Source organism: Ovis canadensis, chromosome 12 (genome assembly GCF_042477335.2).
Source record: "Ovis canadensis isolate MfBH-ARS-UI-01 breed Bighorn chromosome 12, ARS-UI_OviCan_v2, whole genome shotgun sequence".
Lineage (NCBI taxonomy): Eukaryota > Metazoa > Chordata > Mammalia > Artiodactyla > Bovidae > Ovis > Ovis canadensis.
The window spans coordinates 59,981,446-59,996,355 of record NC_091256.1 but is presented as its reverse complement, the minus strand read 5'-3'; the positions used below and the strand labels follow the sequence as shown (position 1 = coordinate 59,996,355).

The 14,910-nt window shown below is 60.2% G+C and overlaps 1 protein-coding gene across 4 annotated transcripts in view; it reads left to right on the top strand.

Annotated features, from left to right (window-relative positions):
* Nucleotides 1-14,910, top strand: part of TP73 (tumor protein p73) — a 73,871-nt gene that overhangs the window by 33,039 nt on the left and 25,922 nt on the right. Inside the window, exon 1 of one of the 4 annotated variants that reach the window (XM_069545808.1) lies at nucleotides 2,462-2,728. The exons of the other annotated variants lie outside the window; for them this stretch is intronic. Coding sequence (XP_069401909.1) covers nucleotides 2,690-2,728 — 39 coding nt within the window. The 5' untranslated portion in view covers nucleotides 2,462-2,689. Of the gene's footprint in view, nucleotides 1-2,461; nucleotides 2,729-14,910 lie in introns of those variants that run through there. 4 annotated transcript variants of the gene reach the window in all.

Here is a 14,910-nt window from a genome sequence, read left to right as displayed (position 1 = left end):
GCTGTAAGTGTGCGGAAGTGGTTGGTGGGGCAGAGCCCCCAGTGAGTTAAATTCAGAAGAGCAGATGCCGAGGGTTCCGGGGGTGACCTGGGAGGCCAGAGCTGGCAGCTGAGGACAGAGCTGGAAGGAGTTCCTGGAGGCAGAGGCCCTGGCCCCCTGGTCATATCCCCGGATGGCCAGGACTTTGGATACGTGCACAGGAAGTGGGTGATGCCTTGGGGCAGGTGAGGAGCCTGGCACTTTGCGAGCTGAAAACACTCTCATTCATCCTGGGACTCCCAGTCCTGCCCGGGCTCGGGCCACGGGGACAAGTGCTGGTTCTCAGGCCCCAGGTGTCCCCGCAGTGTGAGTAGGGTGTGGCTCCTCTGCCTTCAGGGCTGCCGCCAGGGCTCAAGAGAGGAGACCTTCAGACTCGACCCTGCCTTGCTCTGGGCAGCCTTTGGTCCAGGACACACAGTGGCCAGCTCCTCCTAGGGCCTGCCTTCTATCCTGAAGGTCTGAGTGAGACTGAAGCCGCCCTTCAGCCGTCCTAGTGGCCCAAGGTCCTTCGGGGCCCTGGCCTTCCTCTCCCCGAGGTCTTCAGCCACCTGCTCGTTCCCCTGGTGTATTAGTCACCTGTGCTATGTAGCCAATCCCCACCTACAGAGGGGCTTAAAGCGACACACGTCTATTGTCCCGCAGGTTCTGTGGGTAGGGAGTCCTGCGTGTCCCTCCACTGGGCCCCCTGCTCAGGGCCCCACCAGCTGCACTCCAAGCACCAGCCAGGACCACCTTCGTGTCTGGAGCTGAGACCTCCTCCAGGCTCTGGTTGTTGGCAGAATTCAGGTTTAAGTTCTTGTTGGCTGTTGACCCAGGGCTGCTGTTCTCAGCTCCCAGAGACCACCTGCCTCCCCTCTCCCCACCCCCGCGGTCCCTCCCAGCCTTGGCTCCTGAGGCCATCAGGACAACCGCTCCCTAATTAGGTCAGGCCCACCTGGAGAGCGCCGCTTTTGATCAAAATTTTCCCAGTGTCTCACAATACTCTGTGGGGGTGGGGGCTCAACCCCAGCCCCTTCCCCCTACTACCTGTCTCTGTGTCTCTCCATCCAGCCACCTGCCAAGCCCCTGATCCTCTTGGGGGCAAGCCCGAGTGCACCCACAGGAACCTCACTGACTGATAACTGCCCCCAGTCCCCGGCCTTCGTGTCTTTAGGCATCCTGGCCAGAACTTACAGCCTGGGCCCTGCTGCAGCCCCACTTCCTGAACACCAGTCTACACCTCAAAACCTCGATTTTCCTCGATTGTCTCATTCTGAGTGATGGATGCCTGTGTGTTGGGAGTAACAGCCCCAGCCACCCAGAGTCCTGGGGTTCAGGCCAAGCGTGCTGAGCCGTGTTTCTGGCTAAGGCCACCAAGGCCCACATGAGCCTGAGCCAGGGGCTCCCGGCCCAGCCCCTCAGGGGTGCCACTGGCTACACGTCCTCTGCCTGGGCTCCCCTTTCCCCTCCTGCAGAGGACCTGGGGGGCTGGACATGCTGACGGGTTCCTTGGGCCGAGCCTCCCTCTGTGTAGCCCCTGCCACTCCCAGTTCCCCAGCATGTAGCTAGAACAGGCCAGGAGGGGGGTTTTAAGCTCTCCTTGCGGAGGGAAGCAGCTGGGTTTGGGGGACTTGGAAGCTTCACATCTCCTTTCACATGGTTTGGGCTCAACTGACCTTCCAGGGAGGATCCTGGCCCCTATGCCAGGGGCAGCTTTGTGCCAAAGACAGTTACATTAGAATACATGGTTCCTTCAGAAGGGAGAGGTGACCACCGCAGAGCCCCCGGGTAGGCAGGTCCCTGTCTCCGAGCCCCTGGCAGTGCCAAGGGCAGTGCCATCCAGCCCTGTGGTGGGCAGGGCTCCAGCGGTCCTCCTGGACCATATCCCTCTGATTCCGGGGCCTCAGCAGCCGCAGGGGCATGGACAGCGGCAGCCTGGGCAGTGTCTGTGGTGCAGGCTGGGCTGCATTGGGCCACACCCTGCTGCTCTTTCTGTTGCCAAGCTCCCTGGGGGGTCCTAGGGGAGCGCAGTCACCCTGTGTACATCTCATCTCCGCTCAGCCCTTTGGGGTGGCCCCAGAGGACCACAGTGTTCCCTGAGCAAGAGTAAGACTCACTGTGCCCCAGGCGCTGGGGCCAGGGCACCATCTCTTCCCTTCGGGGTGGCCTGGCTTTGCCTGTTGAGGTCTCAGGGGCCGGGACTGGCCCCCCAGTGCTCTGGAATGGAGGCCTGTGGCCCCCACAGCCTCCCGCGGGCAGCATCTCAGAAGGAGCCGAGTGCAGCCCCATTGTGGAGCCAGCCTGCGGCCCCGCGTGCCGCCCCCTCCCTGCGCAGCCTCCTTGGTGCGGTCCGACCCAGCAGTGGGCAAGCTGAGGCCTGTCCTAGACTTTGATGAATAGTCATGAGGAATAAAGGGGTGGGCCGCCCGTTTTGTTGTTAGATGCAGCTAGTTGACAGCACTGGGGAGATGGAGAGGGCCAAAGTGCCCCTGGCCAGCCCACATGCTCCAGAGCATCCCTCGCTTCTGGTCCCCTAGCCGCCGAGCTTCTCCGCCTGGTCCACCCTGCCGGGTGGCTGCACCCCTGCCCCCAGCCCCCCGGCCACCCACACCCATGCCTCATCCCGCGGCACGCCAGCTCCCCGGCGTGTGCAGAGCCCCACGCGCCCGCCATGCTGTTTGTCAGTGACCCCATGCAGCACTTCGCCTCGGTAGGTGCACCTCCTGGGTCCTTTGGGTCGACTGGGATGCCTGTGTCTGTCCTTCTCGGGGGGCCTTGGTGGGGCTTTTGCCTGGTGGAAGGGTCATTGGGCATTCTCTTGCCTGTCCGCCCTCATCCCCCTGGTCGGGCACTTGCTGCCAGATGGGGTGCCGCCATCCAGGGGGAGCAGAGGCAGGAGGGAGGTGCCGGCCCATCCTGGAGATGCCCTGGGGACAAGTGCCCACTAGTGCGGCAGAACCAGTAGCCAGGAAGAGGAGGGTGGGTGGGTGTCTGGTCAGCTAGTGGCCCAGCCAAGAAATGTGGGGTTTGCCATGCTCCCCAGCTTTGGACTGTCCAAACTAAGGTCTGCCGCGCCGCCTGCCTAGCTCTGCCTCCGACTGCAGGAGCTCAGCGTGCCTTGGAGGTCGTCTTTGCTCCCGGGACTCGGGCTGTTAGGCTGCCACCACCCGCTCCCAGGTCAAGAGCATCCTCACCTGGGACGCTGCTCTATTGGCCGCGGTGACGGGGTGTTTCCTGCCGGCTGAGTTTGCAGGTCAGGGGCTGGCCGCGAGCTGGCCTTGAGGCCATCCTATCGCCCTTCACGAGGGCCGTTGGCTGGCAGAGAGAAGGACGGGTCTGCAGCTTGTACCTGGCCCCGGGGACTGGGGCTCATTTCCAGACGTGCCGGGTCCCTGGGGCCAGCAGGCACCTGCTAATTGAGCAGGTGGAGGTGGGGCGCAGCAGCTCCCTCAGGCCTTTCTCCTGCTGGGGAGGTGGATGCAGTGGGGCCCGTGGGTACTGTGTGCCCTGTGGGAGACCCAGCAGTGGGCAGGGGGCGGTGAACAGAGTCCGGGTGTGCCCAGGCTCTGTGAGTGGAGGACAAGCGCCGTGTGCAGAGCCACAGAGACCTGCAGGTTCTCAGTCATGTGTGTGCGCGCAAGTGTTTATGTGCGTGTGTCTGGGCCTGTGGGTGACAGTGGGTGCATTCTCTGTTGGGACAGGTATATGCGCTTGTGCCTGCAGGTAGGTGTCCCCAGCAGACCACGGCAAGAGTAATGTCGTGTGTGTGGCCCAGGAGGGTGAAGGGCGTGTGACCTCTCTATACAGCCTGACCGGGCGCTGACACCATGCTCCCACATCTGGAAGCTCCCTGGTGTCTCCACACCTTTGGTGGGAACTTTTTATCTGAAACCTGGCCCTGAGAAAGGGCAAAACCCCGTGTGGCCACAGTTAGAGTCCCATCTCTGCTCACTTCACCCACCAGCCCCTGTCACTGGGCTCAGACAGTGGGTTCCTGGGGAGCAGCCTCATACCCCAGACTGTCCATGCAGATGGTGAGTGAGCCAGGAGGGGCTGTCTCCTGCTGCCCAGGGTCTGTTGTCACACACAGAACTTAAGGCAGAGCCTGGAGTCCCGGGCTCTGGAAGCCAGTGTCCCCGCCTGGCCGGTTGGGGAGCCCCTCGGACACAGAGGACTCTGGTACAACCTGTCCTCTTGCATGAAGTGGGTATCACCATGTAAGTCAGCTGAGGCTGCAGCTCATTGCCTTTTAAGGAGGCGGAGGCACGGTGATGGAGGGCACAGACCCTGGTTCTGGGACATGGAGTGCTGCCTCCCTGCAGGAGCTGTAGGTGGTGGTGAGGGACCCCCTGGCATCGTCCCTGCTGCTGCCGCCCTGCCCTGGGGACCAGCAACGCCACCCCTGTCATCGCCTGGCCTCCTTGCAGACCGAGGGCAGCCATGGCCCATCTGTTTGTTCGTTAGGTCAACAGGTGCCCAGAGCAGCTCTGGTGGCAGGTGGGGGCCTCTGGAGCCCCTTCTGGGGCCAGGGAGCTGGGCTGGGTGGTTCTGATTTGTAAAAGTGCCTCCGCTTCCGTCCTGGGGAAGGTTACCTCCAATCTGCTCACTGTATGCAGAGGGGAAGTGGTATGAACACTCGGGGTTGAACTGGAGGTCATGTGGTCACCCCTGTGGTTATCAGGAGCCCACTGGGCCAGGAAGGAAGCATGGAGCTGTCGGGGCCCCCACTTGGTCTTCTGGGGGACCCGCCTTTCTGAGCTCTGGTTCCGATGCAGCTACCTGCAGCCCTGTGCCAGTGGGTGACCCAGGAGGGCACATGTCTGACTCCCTGCTCCCTCCTACCGCCCACAGGTCAAGCAGGGCTGGACAGCCCCCTGCAATTGGCCCATTTGCTGGGGTCCTTCAGCTGGTGCCGAGGTGTGGTTGGTGCTGGTCAGAGCAGCCTTTCCTCCTGCAGAGACTAGTGGCTCACAGAGCAGGAAAGAGCCGAGGGCCCATGGTGGCCGCCTCAGATGGGATGAGCTCCGTTACCATCCGGACGGTCCCATAGTCCTTTGGGTGGGTGTCCAGCGGCCCCACCCAGCTGCCTCCCAGGCCCCCGTTTCACTGTGTATCAATTTAGACCCTCACGGCATGAGACGGGCATGTTGGACACCGCTGGCTCCCCTGTGCCTCCTCTATTGATGGACCCAGGTCCACCTAGCCTGCAAGGCTATGGAAGGCCGGCTCATGAGTGACTGGGCCACCGTCCTGGGGGCCAGGCCCAGGATGGGCATTGTAGGTGTGTGCTGTGTGCTGGGCAGCATGGGAGGGCACAGCGCCTGGATCTCCCGTGTATCTGGGAGCAGGGATGTCCCCAACCCCCACACCCCCAGACAGGACAGCTCCTACAGGAAGGGCAGCCTTGGACAAGAGGGCTCAGGAGGGAAAGGCCAGTCAAGGCGTTAAGAGATATTTGCTCAGAACCTACTGCCTCTCCAGGCACACCAGGCACACCAGGCACACCAGAGGAGGACGGGATCCCTCCTGAGTTCTAGAAGCAGCCTGATCTGCAGTGCCGAGAGCAGACCGCAGGAGGGCAGGGCGAGGCTGGGAACCGCGGGAGACTGGGATGGAGAGCGACGCAGGAGCCTTGGACCCGGAGGGAGCAGGCGAGGGGACTAAGAGCCCTGGGGTCCTGGACAGGGCCTGCTTGATGGGCTGGAGGTTTGGACCTAAGCGACTGGGTGAAGGGAGTCGGCATTTATGCAGCTGGGAAACTGAAGCAGTGACATTTGGGGTGAAAGTAAGCGTTCTGCTTTGGCTGTGTTGTATGAGACTCGTCTCAGCCACTGCACAGGTGAACAAGAGGAGAAACAGGAGCAGAGTTCCTGAAGCCTAGGGAGGAAGCGGGAGGGGTTGTCCGGTGGGGCTTAGGGCTGAGCAGTGCCACCCTGGTGCTTGGGACCTGAGACACGGAGCAAGGAGGAGACGGGGAGGTGGCGGGAGGCAGCCAACTGAGGAGGGGGTTGAAGATGACCTTCGGAATGAGGGCAGGAGAGGCACTGAGAAAAATGTCCTGGCTTCTTGAACCTTGCGGACGGGAGGACAGTGCAGAGTCTGAGCCATGGACTGGAAGAGCCGCTCGGACACCTGGGGCAGGTGTCCCAAGTGCTGGAGGGTGTGGGCAGAGATGCCCCTGGGGAGCCCGGGGCATCAGGGTGGGCGGGGCTGCACGCTGGAGACAAGCCAGCCGCTCCCCTGAACCTCCCCAAACTGGAGCTGAGCAGAGGGAGAGACTCTGCCACGAGACAAAAGGGGCAGCTTGGGAAGGGTGGGGGGTGGGGAAGGCTGCTGAGAGGGCGGGGTGGCCAGGACAGAAGAGGGAGGGGCCTCAGGGGACCCGGCAGAAGGTGTTCCCCTGGTTGGGAGCTGACAGAGCTGAACTGCGGGCGGGCTCTGGGCTAGGCTTCCTAGCTCGTGCTTCGAGGCTGCAAGGCCTTGGGGCTAGGGGGAGGATTGACCATCTGGAAGGAGATGTCAGAGCCTGATTTGGGGGACATCCCATCAGCTGGGCTCACCAGCCCTGTCTCCTGCTCCTTTGCCTGATTCCATGTCTGTCCCCAAAGCACCCACGCTTTTGGCATCCCCACCGTCCCCACAGTGACTGTCCCATCTCAGTTGGTGGAAAACCCACCCTGGGCTCTTCCTGGGCCCCTTTCTGCTGCACCCGCTCTCATCAGGAACCAGCCAGCCTGACCCTGACTATGCCAGCGTCACGCAGCACATCATGGAGCAGCGTCCCTCCCCCTCTCAGTGCCCCACAGGCCCCGTAGGGAGAGCTCTGCTCCTCTGACCAGTGTCCTGCCCTCGGCCCTGCAGCTCCCTGGGCTGAAGGCCCTTCCCCTCCCCAGTGTCTGAGTCTAGACGTCCTGGTACCCAGTACCCGGGTAGCCGGTGGCATCTTCCACTTCCTGCCTACAGAACCCCACTGGCCCGGGTCCCCCCAGCCCCGCATCCTGGGCCACCACTGGGCTGCTTTTGTTTTTGTCTTCCTTTGTCTTCAGCCAGTAGTGAAGCCTCACTTGCCGGTTCTCTCGGTCCTCTACTACTTTCTGCTCTTCGAGCTAAGCTCCAGAGGTTGCAGCCTATGGGCTAGCCGTGTCTTGGTGCCCACCCACTGCTGTCTCCCAGTGCCTGGGAGGGTGGCTGGGAGATGAGGGTTGAAGGGCTGAGCTGCCTCCCACACCCCGGGAAGCTGGACCAGGCCTCAGAGCTGGAGGTGGGGGGGCTGGGGTCGGCCTGCAGGACTTCCTGGGTAAGTGCAGGCAGTCCCTCCCCAGCGCCCCAGGTGGCTCCCCTCCCACCACCGCCTCCCTGCCCCTTCACTGCACTTGTCACAGTCTCTCCACTGAGGAGTGCGTTCACCCTGATGACGGCCCCTCCGTGTCTTCCTGCTTAGCATCTTCATGATGGACAGACAGACAAAAGGATGAATGGACGATACATGGGTCGGGCTCTGGGGCTGCAGGCAGTGGGGAAGGGGGGCTGACCGCCCCCCGGTGGTGCTGAGGGGAAGGGAGAGCCAACACCCCACCGTACCCCCGCGGGCTGTGCCTAGCTCCCCACTTTCCTCCAGTATCTCTTTCTTCCAGGCACCCTGGGAGGTGTGGGACGTGGACTGGACCCCTTTTCCAGTGGTTAAAAAAAGACTCTGCATCGGTGGGTCACCTGTCTGTTCACGGGGCAGCTCCTCAGAGCCCAGCAGGGGCGCAGCGCGAGACCCCAGACCCGCGCGGGACCCTGCCGATGCGCTTGGGTCTAGGCTGGGCCCTCACTGTCTCAGCAGCGCCATCTGCAGGCGGAGGCTCCGGCCGCGTGTCCTGCAGACACACGTTCCCCTCAGCGGCAGCGCAGCCGGAGCTTCTGGGGGCACGTTCCCCTGGTGCGAGGTGTGGAAAGTTCCACACGGCCCTGGCGAAGATTGGGCAAGGCCCCGAGAGAGGAGAGCGTGTGTGCATATTTTCTGGAGGAGCGGGAGCCTTTCCCCCCAAGCACAAGTCGAATCTTGTTGGCATTTCCATCCGTTTAATCACAGACTCCGGGAGACGCTGTGGGAAATAGCAGCGGGCTGGAGGTCCCGCTCTGAGTGGGACGGGTTATCTCCAAGTGAAGCCCAGACGGCCCGTCAGTCACTTTCCTCTGGGCGAGGTTGTGCCCAAGCCCAGACATGCCTACCGGGGAAGATCGCGGAGTTGGAAGTTTCATGCTCTAGATTTTGAAAGTCTGGTCTTGGTATCCTCCTCTGGGGAGCAGGGGATAGAGGTCAGAGCAGACGGAGCATGCCAGAGGAGGGGGCACCTGGCTGACCCTCCCCACGCAGAGGCTCTGAGATCTGACTCTAACCCTCCTCCAGTGCGGGGAGCAAGATGAAGGAGGTCACCAGGGTTAGGAGGTACTGTAGCTGGGATGGGAATGACAGGCTGGGGTTCGCACTGTAGGAGGTGACATCTGAGCCCAAGGGAAATAGGGAGGGGCCACAGGGCAGGGGGCCCAGCACCTTGCACCCAGCCCCCATCTCATCTGGATGCATGCTGTGGTCCCATGAGAAAGACACAGATAATGCTACTGTAAGTCCCCTACTGCGAACCTTTGAGTTGCGAACTTTCAAAGATGCAGTCACGTAAGTTATCCACGTGTCTGGAGTCCACTGTCACGCGTGTGCATCCTCTCCAAGTGGTTGAGCGTTCGTGTCTTTACTGTATTGAGTATGGTGGTGCAGTGGCTTCATTTCAAGCCCAGGAGGTCCAGAAGCAAGTGCAAAAGCAGTAGTGATGTAGCTGGTACTGCTAAGAAGACTCATAGCGCAGGAAATGGCAAGCGGATTTTCTTTTTCAATGCATTTTTAAATTATTTTATTTATTTTTGGCTGCCATGGGTCTTCGTTGCGTGTGGGTTTTCTCTGGTTGTGGCGAGCGGAGGCTACTCTCTAGTTGCGGTGCAAGGGTTTCTTTTGGTGGCTTCTCTTGTTGTGGCTCGCAGGCCCTAGAAAGGCTCAGCGGTTGGTGGCCCTTAGGCTTATTTGCCCCGGGACACATGGGGTCTTATTTCCCGGACCAGGGATCGAGCCTGTGTCCTCTGCGATGGCAGGCAGGTGGATCTGTACTGACAGGGGAATTCTCAACCGCTGGACAACCAGGGAAGTCCCGGGGGTTTTCTTTGTTTGAGGAGACACTGTTGCTTTCTGAGGCACAAGACTGGAATGTAGAGCAGTGCACAAAGGTTGCAGCAGCCGTTCAGAGTGCAATCCAGTGCTGCCGTGTCATCTGAGATGAGAGAAAAAGGGCTGCTCTCCAGTCATCCCTGGGCCATTTTCTCAGGAGGGTAGATAGAACTGAATCCAGCAAGGAACCAGAACCCGTGCCGTCCACGTCGGGCGTGAGTGACATTGCAGCTTGCCCTCCGTCTTGTATTGCTGACGACCCTGCTGCTCTACCATCTCCCACCTCCTCTCCCTCCTCCAGTCAATGACTCTTGCCTGTTAACTCGATGCCAGTCCCTGTGTGCCAGCTGTTATACTGTATTTTCCAAGGTACTGTGAGATTAAAATGTTTTCTTTTTGTGGTTGTTTTTTATGCGTTATGTGTGAAAAGTATTTTAAACATATTACAGTATAGTAGTATATAGCTTGGAGAAGGCAATGGCACCCCACTCCAGTACTCTTGCCTGGAAAATCCCATGGACAGAGGAGCCTGGTAGGCTGGAGTCCATGGGGTCGCGAAGAGTCGGACACGACTGAGCGATTTCACTTTGACTCTTCAGTTTCATGCATTGGAGAAAGAAATGGCAACCCACTCCAGTATTCTTGCCTAGAGAATCCCAGGGATGGGGGAGCTGATGGGCTGCCAACTACGGGGTCACACAGAGTCGGACACGACTGAAGCGACTTAGCAGCAGCAGCAGCAGTATATAGCTGGTTGTGTCAGCTAACTTTTCTGGACTTATGAACAAATTGAACTTAACAAATGAGCTCTCAGAACGGAACTTGTACATATGTAGGGGACTTACTATATTTACCCCAACAGACCACACAGACAGGTGCAGTAGGATGATGTGGCTCCCATGACAAGAGGTTGCCCCACCTGGAAAGGAAAGGATGGGTCTGTGGGCCATGCCTTTTGGGCTCAGCTGTGGCCCTTTGCCTGGAGGGACCAGCCAGGCCAGGCTGCTGGAGAAGGCTTTCTGGGGAGGTGGGCCTAGAGCAGGGCCTGGAGGGAGTAAGGAAGAAGCAAGAGGGGACAGAGAGCCCCTGCTGTGAGCTGGAGGGCTCAGGGCTTCCCTGGGGCGAAAGGTTGAAGTGTTCTCTGGTGGGGGAGGGGGGGGCGGGAACAGCCAGCCAGTGGGGAAGCCTTGCACAGCTGGAATGCCGGTGTGCAGACGAGGGCAGCCTAGAGCCTGTTCCCTTGGGGCTGTGAAGACTGTGCAGACCCTGGCGCAGTGCTAGATGCAGGGTGGGAGCTGCATGCTTTGGGGGACTTGGGTGCAGCAGACAGGCAGGCAGAGGCAGCAGGAGTAAGTCTGCTGGGACCCAGCAAGGTTTAGAGGGAGAGAGGGAGGGAAAGAAGAAAGGAGAGAGGGAGGGAGGGAGGGAGAGAAGTAATGAGGGGAGGGAGGTAAGGAGACCAGGAAGTGATGGAGGGAAGTGAAGGGGAGGGAGAGAGGGAGGGAAGGGTGGAAATCGGGAGGGAGGGAGGGAAGGAAGATGAGGAAGTTGTGAAGCCTTGGGCTGGTGGGTCGCCGTCTTGCACATCTGGGAAGGACACGGTGGATTGTGCTGGGATCTGCGTTTAGGCTTCTTGGGAAACATCTTATTTGCCCGTTGTTGGGAGTCTCCGAGAAAGAATGGGGGACATGGATAGGGCCAACTCGGCAGCCAGACCTCCCCGCTGGTTCTCGAGGGTCCCGCACATGATCCCTGTGAACCTAGCTCAGGTCAAAAAGCAAGAAGAGCTTAGCGGGGTGTTGGGGAGGGCACCCAGGCCAGCTGTCGCCTGCTTGCTGTCTCCACACAGAGCAGTCCTGCGCCTGGCCCGACGTGAATCCACGGAGACCCGCTTTCAGCTTCTAAAACTAACTGAGGGGCAAGGGTGTGAGACCTTTGCAGTGGGTTCTACAAAGGTGTGGAGGCTTACAGCCAGAGGAGAAGGGACAGCCCCACCTCCCAGTTGAAAAAAGCCTTTATTTCCTTTCAGTCCGCTGGGAACTTAAATGCCGCTGCCTCTCCCTGAAGGAGCAGGGACGAAGGGCAGCCCAGAAAAGCGTCTTCCCAAGATGCTGCTAGCTTCTCTAGATTCTCTAGAATCCTGCATTTCCACCCCAACCCACTCCCCGGGGGGCACACCTGCGCCCACACCGGCGCCCTGGGACATAGCCTGCTGCTTGGCCACTGTCACCAGGGCTCGTGGCCTCTCGAGAACAGAGGCCAAGCCGTGCAGCCAGGCCACCTGGGAGAGGCAGGGCTGGGATGGGCCAGTGGGGTCTGGAAGCCCTGGGACAGGCGGGAGCCCCCAGCGCTCCCTGGAGGCAGGACCTGGGCGCTGCCCCATGTGGTGGAACTTCAACCCTGCCTGTGGGGGAGACGGCTCTTTGTCAAACTGTTCTGCCCTCTGCCAGAAGGGGGGCCATTTTAAAGAGCCAAAGGTGTGGCAGGTCCTCCCTCTCCCCCACTCCCTCTTTGAGTAGGCTTGGCTCCTGCAGGGACAGAAGCTCCAGGTCAGCAAGTGCTCCTTGCCACTTTTCCCTCCCAGATACCCCACATACTGGCTGTACTCAAGGCTCTGATAAGGTCTGCACTTGGGTCACGGCACACACTTCGGGGGCCATGAATTGGGTGCTGGCCAGCTGCTTCTGTGGCTGCAGGTGTGCAGGAAACTCAGCAGGCTTTTAATGTAGAAATAGGAAGTAGAGCAGGAGAAGGGCATCTGATGGGTGGCCCTCCATGGTGGAGGAGCCCTGTGCTGAGGTCAGGGCTCCCACGCCGCTGGGGACGTTTCTCTCTCCACACCCTGCTCCCTGGACAGTGGGATCCTGCAATGATGTGTCTCACCCTGGGTCCCTGTTCCCGCTGCTCCCCGCCTGACAGGCTCCTTGGCTTTTTCTGAGTTGTCCTGTCTTTTTTGTCCCTTACTGACTCCCTTCTGATCTTTTCTGGGACAGACCCTCAGGGCCTTGGGAGGGCATCCTGAGTGACAGTCTTCTCCTCACCAGACCTTAAATGAGTAGGAGAAACCTTAAAAGCACGAAACTTCCGTTTCTGCCAGAAATGCGGGAGAACGCAGGGTGGGTGAGCTGGCCTTCCTGTGGCTTGGAAAAGGAGGAACTGGAAACGATGCTGTCCATACAGTAGCTCTCAGGACTGTGGCCTTCGTGCCCACCTGGGGCAAGTGGGGGAGAGAGAGCTGGTAGGAACAACAGCAGACGCTTCCGTGCACACTGGGTGCTGGGCACTCTCTCAGCTTTTTAACTGCTTGACCCTCAGAAGCCGCTGGTGAAAGGTGGGCACGGATGCAGACACACACAGGTGTTCGTCACTGTATCAGTTACTCTACCCAGAGGAGCAGCAGAGGAAGCCCTGGAAAACAGAAGCAGGGGGAGAGAGCCTGGGGGGCTTCGGGGAAGAGGTGAGGCTTGAGAGGTGGCACAGGCAGAGGAGGCAGTTGGCATCGGGGGTGAGTAGGAGTGGGAGGCAGCACAGACAAAGGCCCTGCAGAGTCACGAGGAGGCTGGAAACAGGCTCCCTCAGAGCTGCTGCCACTGCCCAGAGGTGCAGGTGTGTCTCTGCAGCTGAGATAGATGCTCTCTGAATCAGTGCTTGAGCTCCGTGTTCCCCGGTTCGCTCTGCTCAGCCTCCAGAGTTGTTTTAAATTTTCCTGACAAGTTTTTCTGTTGCCATGCTCACTAAACAAATGTTTTGCTCCAGAGATCAGTGCTTGCCGTCCCTGATTGTAAATCTGTGCTGGATTCCTGACCGTGTGGTCTGTGCTGTTGGTGTCTGATCTTAGCATCCTGGAGCCTTGCTGAAGATGCTCCTGGACACAGAGAGGCACGAGATTAGGAGGGGTGGGGACACAGGCTGTAAAAGGCGGTTTATTTTCCAGGTACACCCCCAAAATCGTTTGAGATGGTTTACAAATTCTAAATAGATAAACACGTGAAATGGGATACTTATAAACCTACAGAACACAGCTCACAGTGGAAGGCTGGACCCAGTGGAGCCTCGGTTCTGGAGAAGGCTGGTTAGGATGGCGATTGGTGGGGGACAGAGGAGGACGCAGCGGGGGAAGCCTCCCTGCCCTCCTTGCGAGGCAGCCCAGCCCCAGGGCCGGCAGAGACACTTTTGGCACATGGGGCCACTCCCACCAGGGTCTCCCAGGAGGGCTGCTGTGGGCTGAAGCTGCCTTTGGCTCCAAAGGTACACTCAGGTACAATGGACATGTGTGATTTGGGGGGTCTACTTGTGAGTTTCAGGATCTGGTTTGTTCAACCCAGAGCTTCTGAGCATCCAGTCTGGGGCTAATCTGTGCTGGGGAAAACCCGCAGCCAATCAGCAGGGACTGAAGGGAGGCCCCTGAGGCTGGGGCCTGGGTACAGGGGAGTGGGGGTGGGGGTGGGGCAGGAGCTGGGATGGGATCCCACCCAGGGGCAGTCCCCTTTGGACCTCTCCCCACTGCTTTTCGGGGAACCCCATCCTTTCCATGAGACTCTTGAGGCCAAGCGGGGTGCCCATCCAGGGGGCAGGGCTGCCTCGGTCCCTTCCCTCCCTCCCCATCTAAGCTCCTCCCTCTGCTGACTCGCCTGAAGTGGGACCCTTGCCCCAACCCCCTGTGTGCTGAGCACGTGCACCCACACGCCTTCCCCTCCCCGGGGCCCTGAGGCCCCACACAGAGCAAAACGGGGCCACCGAGAGTCCTGTCGGAGAAACACTGACCCCAGGAGCAAGCCCGGCTGCCCTTCGGGGGCTGGGACATAAACCTAGGCGCTCTAAGCCCAGAAGCCCTGCCCGTGTGGGTTTGCAGACCACAGGCACCCGGAGGGCAGCTCTGGCCCATCTCGCCCGGCTCAGCATCTTGCTCTAAGTAGACAGAGAACCTGAGGACACACGTTTGTGGAGCAGATGGACTGACCGTCTGGGAGGAGCTGCATGGTCCTGGTGGGAGAGGCCCCTGGGGCATTGTCCTGCTCAGCCAGAGGCATCGAGGGTTGGAGTGGGCTGGCTTGGCCGACCTCCTCTCAGTGCTCCCACCCTACCCGCCCAATGCATTGAAGCCTCAGAGGCAGGCTGGGTGCTTCTTCAGATGCAGGAGTAGAGGCCACCCGCCGGCTCCGACTCCCGCTCACAGCCCTCTTTGGGTCGGGCCCAGAGCCTTGCACGTGCATGTAGGCACTTGTGGGCCGCCGCGGGCCGGGCGTGTCCAGATCAGCCCACTCTCTTGGGAGTTCTTATTGAAAGCAAAACAAACCAAAAAAGTCCTGGTTTTGCCCAAGTTCCTCGCTGCTGCCAAGTGGGTCTCATCTCAGCTTCCGGAGACTCGGGGGGCGGGGGGGGGGCTCTGGTTCTGGAGAACGCCCCGTCCTCCACAGGCTACCCTGGACCTCAGGCACCACGCTAGCCTCCCCTCCCTACCCCCGCCCCCCACCGGGTCCAGGCTCCTGTTTAGCAGCTGGGTCTGGGGGGCAGGGGTACCCAGCAAGGCTCCCATCAGGAGGAAGGAAATGCAAAGTTTCCTGTGGGCAGGAAAGAAAGGGCCCTTCAGGGCGGAGGTGGCTCGCTTCTAATCTGCAGGTTCCCAGCTGTGCTCAAAGCCACATGGAAAAGCTGCAGGAACAGCCGGCTCCAGGGTGTGGGCAAGATGT